Genomic DNA, 11,665 nt, shown 5'->3' with positions numbered 1-11,665 from the left:
TAGGCGGTGCTTATATGTAATTGGGTCGCCAATTCTTCGTGAAACTTCCTCCAGTAACGAGATGTGAACCGGGTATCTCGGTCGGACACTATAGACACCGGAACCCCATGCCGAGATATAATCTCATGCGTATAAACTTCCGCCATCTCTTCCGAATTACAGGTTTCCCGAATGGGTAAGAAATGTGCACTTTTGGTTAGTCGGTCAACGACTACCCAAATAGCATCGTGTCCCTTCCTTGTCTTAGGAAGTTTAGTCACCAAATCCATCGTTATATGCTCCCACTGCCATACCGGTATCTCCAACGGCTGCATCTTTCCATACGGTCTTTGGTGTTTCGGCCTTCACTTGAGAACATGTCAAACACTTAGCAACATACTTAACAATGTCTCTTTTCATTCCCGGCCACCAGTAATTCATTCTCTAGTCTCGATACATCTTTGTAACTCCCGGATGAACGGAGTACCGAGACTTGTAAGCCTCATCTAAAAGTAATTCTTTCACGCCACATTCCCGAGGTATCCAGATTTGGTCATACCTCGTTTTCATACCATTCGTATTCTCTTTCAATTCATGAATAAATCCTTTTGTCCTTTCTTTCTTTGAGTCACCGACATTTAAAGATTTTGTTTGAGCTTCTCGAATGTCATTAAGGAGTTTAGGTGTGACTACCATCTTCATAGATTTTACCCGAATTGGGGGCGGGTACTCCTTCCGACTTAGAGCGTCTGCCACTACATTAGCCTTTCCGGGATGGTAATGAATGTCACAATCATAGTCCTTAATGAGTTCCAACCATCTTCGTTGCCTCATATTAAGATCTTTCTGCTCAAAAAAGTATTTGAGGCTTTTATGATCCGAGTAAATAGTACATTTCACCCCATATAGGTAGTGCCTCCATATCTTCAAGGCAAACACAACTGCCGCCAATTCTAGATCATGAGTTGGGTAATTGCTTTCATGCTGCTTGCGTTGTCTTGAGGCATAAGCAACGACTTTACCCTTTTGCATTAATACACAACCTAAACCTTGGTGGGAGGCGTCAGTATATACTACCAAATCATCCGTTCCATCCGGTAGTGTCAACACCGGAGAATTTGAGAACTTTTCTTTCAAAGTCTGAAACGCCTTCTCTTGTTCTTCGCCCCATATAAACTTTTCACTCTTCTTTGTTAATTTCGTCATGGGCGAGGCTATCTTGGAGAAATCCTGGATAAATCTTCTGTAATACCCAGCCAAGCCTAGAAAACTTTTTATTTCGCTTGGATTTTTCGGGGGAACCCAATTCATCACTGCATCTACTTTGGACGGGTCCACGTGGACGCCATCCGCGTCGATTACAAGACCCAAAAATTGTACCTCTCTAAGCCAAAAGGCACACTTTGAGAACTTTGCATATAACTTCTCCTTACGAAGCGTCTCTAATACATCACGTAAGTGGGAAGCATGCTCTGCTTCACTTCGGGAGTATATTAGTATATCGTCAATAAAAACAATTACATACTTATCGAGCATAGGTCGGCACACCCGATTCATTAAATCCATAAACGCAGCTGGTGCGTTCGTTAGCCCAAAGGACATTACTAAAAACTCGTAGTGTCCATACCGTGTTCGAAACGCAGTCTTCGGCACATCTTCTTCTCGTACACGCAGTTGGTGATAACCTGACCGCAGATCAATTTTCGAAAACCAACTTGCCCCTTGAAGCTGGTCAAATAGGTCATCAATTCTGGGCAAGGGATACCGATTCTTCACCGTTAACTTGTTCAACTCTCGATAGTCGATGCACATTCGCATCGATCCATCTTTCTTCTTCACGAATAATACGGGCACTCCCCATGGTGAAACAATTGGTTTAATGAAACCCTTATCGAGCAACTCCTGAAGTTGCGTCATTAATTCTTTCATTTCGGTCGGGGCCAACCGATAAGGAGCTTTGGCTACCGGCTTTGCACCCGGGTTAAGCTCTATTTTGAACTCTACTTCCCGTTCGGGCGGAAGCCCAGGTAAGTCTTCCGGAAACACAACCGGATATTCATTCACTACATTCACTTCTTCAAGCTTTGGAACACCTCGATTGGTGTCAATCACATAAGATAGATACGCCCTTCCTCCGTTCTTCACATGTTTGACAGCTTTGATTATAGAACACAATTTCGACTTGATGACCCTTTCCCCTTGAACACTTACCCGTCCCCCCCCCCCGAGGTAACTACATGGATGACTTTCTTTTCACATTGAATTTCAGCGTGGTTTTGGGCAAGCCAATCCATTCCTACAACTACTTTAAATTCCACCATATACATCGGGATAAGATCTATACTAAATTCCTCATCTTCGATTAAGATCTTACAATTTCTACAAATATCATGCAACAAATAGCTTTTACTATCAGCAACTTCCACTTCTAAGGGTACTAACATCTTTTCAAGCTTTAACGATGGATGAACTAGCAATTCATTAGAAATGAACGACCTACTAGCCCCGGAATCAAATAAAACATTCATAGGCATAGAATTAACCAAGAATATACCTAAAACCACATCCGGGCTAGCCTTAGCTTCATCCGAGGTTAGCTGGAACATCCTCCCGTGAGCCTTGGAAGGCTCATCCTTCTTTCCATCTTTCTTTGCCCCTTGTTGGAGTTTCGGACATTCCGCTTTAATGTGCCCCGTTTGATTACAATTGTAACACGCTTTTGAATTTTCGGGGCACCTATAATACAGATGTCCCTCTTGCCCATATTTGTAGCATCCTTTCTTTCCCAACAAACATTCGCCCGAATGATGCTTCCCACATGTCTTGCAAGTCGGAATTCCCCTACTTCCTTTCCCTTTCCTGTTTGGTCTTGATATCTTGCCTTTTTCGATGGGTTTGTGTTGGTAGGCTTCTCCGCCACCCTTTTCTCTCCCCGTTCAACCTGCCTTTTTATCTCAATCTCCCTATCTCTTGCCTAGTCGATTAATTCATTCAACGTTGCACACTTGGAGGGATTTACGAACTCCCGATATTCACTCTTTAAAATAGCATGATAACGTATAATTCTTAACCTCTCAGTCCCCGCTATCTCCCCACAAAACTTCACCTTATCAAGGAACTTGTTTGTTATCTCGTCAATCGTTTCAACCTTTTGTCGGAGACGTAAGAAGTCTTCTTGAATCTTATCTATTGCGGATTGTGGACTATGATATTTCAGAAATAGCTCCTTGAACTCTTGCCATGAAAACGTTTGTACTTTATCATTCCCCAATTCCTTCGAGTACGTGTCCCACCAATCCTTTGCTTGAAGCTGTAGGAGGCCCGTAGCAAACATTACTTGATCCTCCACTTCACATCTACTTCGTGTAAACACGGCTTCAGTACATGAAATCCACCTTTAACAAGCTATCGGGTCAACTTCCCCTTTGTATGGCAAGGGGTTACATGCCATGAATTCCTTGTACGTGCACCTCCGAGTACTTTTCTTCGTTTGCAGTTCATTAATCATTTCCTTCAATTCCTCCACCTTGGACGTTACTAAAGTATCAACTACCCCCAATACTTGCCCTTCAACTTCTTGAGCTAGTCGGGGAATGCTAGCCTCAATTCCCTTCTTTACTTCTTCCGAAATCATAGTCTTTAGTTGTTCTTGTTGTGTCGCTTCATCATAATTCGTATCCGCCATCTACACATAAACATCATTCTTTAATTTAACATTCATTCATCCTTTCTATCATGTAACCATGCTAGTAATACGTAGCTCTCATTCTTTCTAATACGTAAAAGAAATTATTCGCGTCTAAATCATACTTAAACTTTCCTTGGAAACTCAACGTTTCCGACAACCAACATCATAGTATTCTTTATCCCATATACCTTGGTATCACCTTTCTTATTCTTTAAAGTCTTAATATAACATTTTTAATACTTCTCGTGTGATAAAAACATCAAATAGAACAACATATTTGGATTTGGCTGAAAATGGCCCCCACCGTAAGCTATGGTGGCTACCGTAGCTTACGGTGGCCCCTTTTTCCTTTATGGTGCTGGGCTACTGTCTTACAGTGGCCATTTTCTCCCAGGTGCTACCGTAAGCTACAGTAGCCACCATAGCTTACGGTGACGCCCAGTGTACAATGGCTGATTTTTTCTTGTTTTTACCCCCTTTTTGACCCGTTCTAACCCCCAAACTGATCCGATTCATCCCACATCTTTCCACAACATCCCGTAACCATTCCATAACATTCCTTAACTAAATTATTCGTAATGCAAAAATTTCAACTTTTAAAATACTTACTTGCTTTGCGCCGCGGAATGAACACACACTTCTCACGAGCTTTCAGTTTGAGTTCAAGCACTTGATGCTTAAATCCCTTAAACCTAGGCTCTGATACCAACTTGGAACGCCCAAATATTCTCATTCGACTATTAACATAAAAACTCATACAATTTTACAAAATTTTGACATGACCAGTTTGCATTAAAAACTTTTCCACCTGCTTTTAACATTATCAATTTAATAAAGTTCTACAACATCTTTCAAAAATAGCAAAGTGGTGACCATATAAGGTTCACCATAAACATTTTGTACAACCACACTAAAAGGTTTAGAAATCCAAACTACATACTAACATACTAAACATAAGTTTGACACCATATCACAAAATGAAAACTTTGACCCATACATAATAAACCACTTGAACCGGAAGCGTGTAAGAAAGTCGACATTGTGTGTGTTCAGTCCGGGTGCGCCGCAATCAAGCAAGGGATTTACCTATCATTCATAACAACAAAACATTATTAGTTCATAACACATAACAATTTAAATCCTTTAATTACCTATCATTGTTCGACCCGTTAACATGACATGTTACCTTATTAACATCCTTACTTCCATTCGAATACATCCAACATATCCCTTTCCGACTCATTCGCAATGAATCGTTACATACCATACTTTTCAACATACATACATCATTTGACCTGTTATGAACAAGTCAATACCACACATTCCAACAACCATTCTACTTATCATTCCGACCCATTTAAACGGGTCCTTTCACATTCACTACAACATCATCTTTAGAACATTTCTCAATTCACTCTTTTCATCAAATCAATCATGACCCGTAATGAAAATTTACAACAAATCTATAGCATCAAATACTACCATTCATAAATCTACATTTAGAGTAAATAAAGTTCATATGAACTTACCGCGATCTTGAGATGCTTGTGCCTTCGAGTGACTTGCGCCTTCTTCCTTCTTCGTGCCTATATGTCACAATCGCATACTTTAGCTTTCATAAACATTACGTTCACAATCCTTATAGTACGTATGGCGTCTACTAATCATATACATCATTATCATAAAGAAGTTGCATTAACTTAACAAGTATCCATGTAAAAATCATAACTAAACTCACTTAGGCATTTCATCAAACACATTGTGTGCGTATCACTAGTTTAGCACAATGTACAAGCATCCTAAGCACAATTTCCATAGTTCTCTCATTGATTAACATAAACATCCTACTATTTTGACATCTACCATTCAAAGCATGAACACATAGTTCTAAATCAATTATTCATAACAATTTCTTCAATCAACAATCAAATTAACATACCAAACTTCACAATTGCTAAACATTACTTGACTTACAAGTGGGTTTTTCCCTAATCATGCTCCTATTCAAAATTTAGCATCTAATGATGTCTAGACCTTCATAGCAACCATTAATCATACTTAATTTAGCATTACATTCACGAATTACACTAAACCCACTAAATCAAACATCACCAAATTGCAAAATTCGACTTACTTGATGTAGGAAATACTTAGGTGATCACCATTCTTAGTTCATGCATTCAACTAGCCTTCAATTTCCCTTTTAATTTGATGGATTTATGATGTTAGGGTTAGATGAGGGGAGAGTTCTTCCTGGTCCCTAATTCTCAATCGCACACACCCACATACAACTCACTGGGCATTTTTTGTGTTGGATGTTTTTAATCTAACATTTTCATTTTAATCCCCTCATCTATTAAAAACATAACACTTTCCCTTTTTGTTTATTTACATATTATTCTAGTAACATTCATGCATACATAAGGCTATTAGGTTTATTAATATTTATAAAACCTTAATGATGGTAAAGATTATGTTTACCATTTCTTTTCATAAAATTTTCTACGGTTAAAATATTAGAACATGTCATACGAAATTCGGGGTGTTACAAACTAACGACGTGTTAACAAAATATAACTAACTATAGTTAGGTTGTGAAAGTTTCCGAGTTTTGCGCGTTTGAAATAAATATATAAAAAAAATTATATTTATTTTCATTAAATATCGGTTTTTTTCGTTACTTATAACGTCGTAAAAATAACCACATCTTTTTTATTTATTCTATAAGAAAACTCGGATTTCAACAAGTGTCGTTTAAACAATATATTTATATTTTGTATTTTCGGATTTTACGAAAAACGGACAGAGTTTCCTCTGTTTTTGGAATAACCTGACAATAAAAGTTGTCGTATATTTTTTAAAATTGAACAATAACTAAGCGCAAACAATATATATGTATAAAATGTTCGTCAAGTATGCCAAAAATGAAAGTAATTCACTAAATGCATTCGGTTCGAGCTCGGTCCGTGTAAAAATATAAACCATCTAAACGATTAGACGAAAAATTCGTGTCGATAAACTTTACCGCGTCTCGCGTTGACTGAGTTTGACCTCAGTTGACCGAGTTTGACCATCTTTGACCAAGGGTTGACCCGAGTTGATGTTTGACTAGCGTTGACCTGTTTGACCCCTGTTGACTCGGGTGTTGACCGAGTCGACTCGGTCTGACCTGATGTTGAGTCGAATATCGAACCGCGGCTGACCCGAATATTGAGCTGACCCGCACAGTGAGTTGACCCGAAACCGTATCGAGCTGAGTTGACTCACTGACCCGTGTTAAATCTGACCCGACTACATGTTGAATGTTGTTTACCGACCCGAGACCCGAACCAACTTGTACCAAAATATGAACCCTAAAACAATCTTGAATCTGCTGACTAGCTCGGATTGAACCCGGAACCTGAAATATGAAAATATGAGCCTGAACCACACACCTCCCGAAGCTGAACCGCCGTGAGTCAAGCCGCCGGAAACCACCACAGACGCCTCCACTACCGCCGCCGTAAGCGGCAGCGTCGGCTCCTTTCTCTCCCTGTCTCCCTCGATCTCTCTCTCTCTCTCTTTGTTCAGGTCTCTCTCTCACTGTTAGCAAACAAACAAGGTCTGTTGAGGGGTATTTGCTGAAGAAACAGCGGGTGGTAGTGGGTGTCGGGGTGCGGCTGTCGCCGGAGACTCCGATCGGAGCTAGTTCACCGCCGGAGTCTGCACCGGAGAGGGATAGAGGTGAAACGGGTGTGGGGGTCGCCGGTTGTGAGACTGAGGGTTTTCATGTGTGGATCTTATCTACGTATGTGTGTAGTCAGACAAGAGGGAAAAAAATGAGCAGGTGTAAGTTGTGTGCTAGGGTTTGAAATGAGAAAAGAGAAAGAAAAGAAGGTTTATATACATAGGGTTTTTAATGGGCTTGGGCCCAGGCCCACAAGCCCGTTTCGCACGGCCCGATACATTTACAGAGCCCGTTCACGAATCCGATTCTCGTAAATTGTCGTAGAATATTATTTTAGGGTCAAAACTTCGTAAAAAGGATGTCATTAGTCGATCTTAATCGCGTTAGTTGTCAATGCGTTAAATCGCGTAAAACGCGCCGTTCGTCGTTTAGTGTCCGTTTTGCGATCCGTTTCCAACTACGGATAATAAAATTTAAAAACGAAGCGAAATATATCATAATATATTAATATTGGTACCTAACTCGAGTCCGGTGCTTCCATTTCGTTGTTGATTGTCGGTGTGTTCTTGCAGTTGCGTTTTTCGTTCACGTTTGCGCTTTGTGACATTCGATAGGGCTATAAATTCGCAAAACCAAACTCATAGGTATAAAATATGTGTATAAAATTCGTATTTTTCGGTGATGTCAGTATTTTGTACGGTGTCAGTTCGTTACCGTTTAATATTCAACGGTTTCTCCGCAGATCGTCATACACGCGCTGTAAGGTCGATGAGGCGTTCCTAGTCACTCCAAAGGCCTAATTAAGTTTATTAGTGACTTAAACACTATTTATTATCGTCTAAACGCTTATTAATCGTGTAATTAAAAGCCGTTAATTACCGGTTGTCACATTCTCTCCCTGTTGCAGAAATTTCGTCCTCGAAATTTAGACTATGCTATCTCCTCGGAGTTGTGTCATTCGAAGGTAAGTCCGGATAATACCAAAGTGAATGACCGCATAATCGAATCAAGACTTATTTAGATTACGTGTTAGTAGGGACCATTTGCATCAATAAGAACCCAACGGTTCAACTGAGTTTGTTCCAGAAATCAATATCAAGTGAACGAAATGTTGTGATACTATCACCAATGTGACTAGGTTTACCGGGTTCAACAAAAGAGGAAATTCAACCAATGGAATTCCAAATGAACGTTCACAATTAGCAAGTCAATTTTTAAAACAATAGAATTTACTACCAACGGAATCTAGCGTTGGTTGTTGCATATGTGAAACTCGAATTCAACAAGTTCAAATAAATAGAATCACAAAATGATTTGTCAACTATTGAACCATTAAATGAACAAAATAAAATCAACGTGTTGACATTGTTGAGTTGCAAGGATACACCGAAATGAAATACAACCGAACCTGGTGTATCATCGTCTTAATACATAGTTGCATTAAGACTACTTAAATGATGTGTCAAACGAAAAGCATATACAGTTTCACATGAGACGGCTGATTGTGATTAGCACAAGCTTCAAGTTTATACCGACGCCACAAGGTGTCGTAGTGAATGAAACAATTCAATAATAGAGGTGATCGAACAAGTATCACCTGTGTTTTGCATGAAACGCTCGATTATGATTAGCCCAAGCAACAAGTTTATACCGATACCACAAGGTGTCGTAGTGATTGAAAGAATTCAATAATAGCGGTGATCAAACAAATATCACCGTGGTTGAAATCGAATGAAGGCTCAATGAAGTAAATTTGAATGCTTGTTCCAACAAATCTCATAGGATTTTCAATTGATAATGAAACAAATAAACAACGTTTTCGAGCGAAGATGAAAAGCAATAGAATATCACAAAATGTTCGCTCGATGGTGAAAGAACCGTTAAGAGGTACACTGGAATATTTAACACGAACTTGTGTACCATTATCTTAACAGACAATTGCATTAAGACTGATTTAATTTGATAAACCAACAAAACGGATTTAATATCAATAAACAAATAAGTAAATAATTAAATTGGTTCATGATGTGACCAACGAGATTAGCGCAAGCTTCAAACTTGTGAAAAACGCCACCTCAAGGTGATCGTGATCAAAGAAACGATTCAATGAAGTCGAAAACCAAACAAGCCGGTTATGGTTCAAAGCATATGAAGTGCTTGTTGGCATTATTTCGAATATGATGGCCTCAATCCATCATATGGAATCTTGAATCGAATATATATTATGAGCAAATTCAATCAATTGAACTTGGTAGAAACATAATCCAACAATGAATTCATGTATCAATAAGAAAGTTTCGACATGGTTACAATGAAAAAACCATGTATACCACTCAAAAGAAAATGAGTTTTCCAAGAAATCCATTGACTCGATATCAAAGAGTCAACGCTTTGCAATAATGCGGGTCATCTAGATCACAATGCAAAGATCAAGTATAGCGAAACAATATTTAGACTTTGATAAAGCATCAATTTGGAGTGAAACCACATGCGCAACAAACAATGCATGCGCATCAGATGAATTTGTCAATAAATGAAACAAATGAGTGATCGCTATCATGAAATAAAATTTTCACGATGCAATGACCCTTAGGTGGAGTAGAGATGTAAAAATCTACTCACTATATGCAAAAAGCCGAAATTTCAACAAAAGAAATTTAAGCACTTTACCCGGAATTTCGTGTGACAACTGGTTGTTAGGTGACATTACCATGGAATGCCGAACATAGTGTAGTCGCCATTAATAAGATAGGGGGAATGCGAAGACGTGTGACTTCTTTTTGCAGCGCCAACAATTACGAGTCTCTTTAGACTAAGTATCGATCGTTATGAAATCTTGTTTCAACGTACCTCAGCATGATTCGTGTCGCTTGCAGGATCACGTGGTTCGATCAGTAGCTCTCCCGCTGCCGGGATTATCATCGTTGTTGTCGTGCCCAATCATGTTTTCCAAAGGCCTCGCCTCGAAAGTCGGGTGTGTTGTACTTCGACGTCCGCTGATGTATAGTTTAAGTTTCACGTATAGTTGCGCTGTAGCGCTTCGTTCCACGTAGATTCCTTGCTCGGGTAATTAAAATAGCATAGATAATATAGATAATGGCGTTTGCCTGAATTATTAGTCACGGTTTCTAAGCGAGGACCTCTAATGAATTTCGACATAAGTTTTCCAAAGGTCCTAAATGCATGTTATCCAAAACTCTTAAAGTTTTGATTATTGTGTGTAATCGTTTCGCATACCGTGTATCAAACACAACACTTGTGTATGTTTAAAAACCAAAATGTTGACTCATTGTTTCGGCAACAGTTGGAACCCATATTCGAGTCTTAGGCATTCTGTATGTGTTTAAGTCTTAATAATCTAAATCCCCAGAGGAAAATGAGGTTAGAGCCTAGGAATCTCTACAGAAACCTAATTCGCTGTAACCTATAGCTCTGATACCAATCTGTCACACCCCGAAATATCAGAGCTTGGCGTGACTGGAATGGTATCTTCATTGCACAGCGGAAGCAAATAAGCTAAGACTTCTAGGAGTGAACGCCCGCTAAGCGCTCGAAATCCCATGGGTTCTCCTATTCCAACCGTTCCGTAGTTTGAAAAAAAATAAACTGAGAAAGAACATGCTAAAAAGTCAACATAATGTTGAGCGAGTTCATAGTTTGTTTTGAAAAGTTTTAAAATAAATCTTTTTGATAACCGGTTTAAAAGTTGTGGAGAAAATATAATAGAATCATTTTTCTCGATATATCATATGAAAACTGTTAGTCTAGCCCATGAAAATCTTTGTGCATTGCACGAGAGAGAATGGGCCGAGCCCAAAAGAGTCTTGGTAAGCAGGACCAACACATCTTGTACATAAGTTGAAAACGTTATCGAAGTTTGTAAATACATGTAGTATGAGTTTGCGTCAAATGAATATTAAAAACATATGAAAGTTATAGTGTTGTAAATTGGTATGTAAAGCGTCTATGAACATGTTGATCATTAATGTTTCGCGAGGACATTAATATATGCGATGACATAGGAGGTACTCAACCCGCGTAGGCAATTTAAGTGTCGAACTCTCGACAGTGGACACAACAGCACTCTAGTGGTCACCCTTGGACCGTGAGTGGGGCTCGCCCGTACCCATTAGATCTAACCTTTGTTCCTTGGTCCTCAAAAGGATTAATGGCACCTCAGTTACAGCCTATGCTCACATGATCTAAGAGTTCATTCCATAACTTAATCACACCTAAGTTTGACATGTATTCCCCCCCCCCCCCGAAAGTTGTAAACCAAAACGTTGAAAGAAAAGGGGGACATGATCTCAATGAGTTGTCTCGTTTTTCGT

At 39.3% G+C, this 11,665-nt stretch overlaps 1 protein-coding gene and 1 long non-coding RNA gene across 2 annotated transcripts; both read right to left on the bottom strand.

The window, feature by feature from the left end:
* Positions 1-252: 252 nt before the first annotated feature.
* Positions 253-4,090, bottom strand: LOC110888619. The gene is made up of 9 exons (XM_022136138.1): positions 4,043-4,090; positions 3,450-3,664; positions 2,999-3,335; positions 2,725-2,953; positions 2,217-2,659; positions 1,828-2,118; positions 1,607-1,707; positions 552-1,459; positions 253-347 (listed from the first exon to the last, which is right to left on the bottom strand). The coding sequence occupies exons 1-9, from the start codon at positions 4,088-4,090 to the stop codon at positions 253-255; spliced, it is 2,667 nt and encodes an 888-aa protein (XP_021991830.1).
* Positions 4,091-4,462: 372 nt separating this feature from the next.
* LOC110887225 lies at positions 4,463-5,918 on the bottom strand. Its single transcript, XR_002563162.1, has 3 exons — positions 5,802-5,918; positions 5,197-5,253; positions 4,463-4,753 (listed from the first exon to the last, which is right to left on the bottom strand). It is a non-coding gene; the product is annotated as an uncharacterized LOC110887225 (long non-coding RNA).
* Positions 5,919-11,665: the final 5,747 nt, after the last annotated feature.

This window comes from Helianthus annuus, chromosome 11 (genome assembly GCF_002127325.2).
Source record: "Helianthus annuus cultivar XRQ/B chromosome 11, HanXRQr2.0-SUNRISE, whole genome shotgun sequence".
NCBI classification, from domain to species: domain Eukaryota; kingdom Viridiplantae; phylum Streptophyta; class Magnoliopsida; order Asterales; family Asteraceae; genus Helianthus; species Helianthus annuus.
The sequence above is the reverse complement of the archived record's forward strand: the minus strand, read 5'-3'. Positions and strand labels throughout refer to the sequence as shown.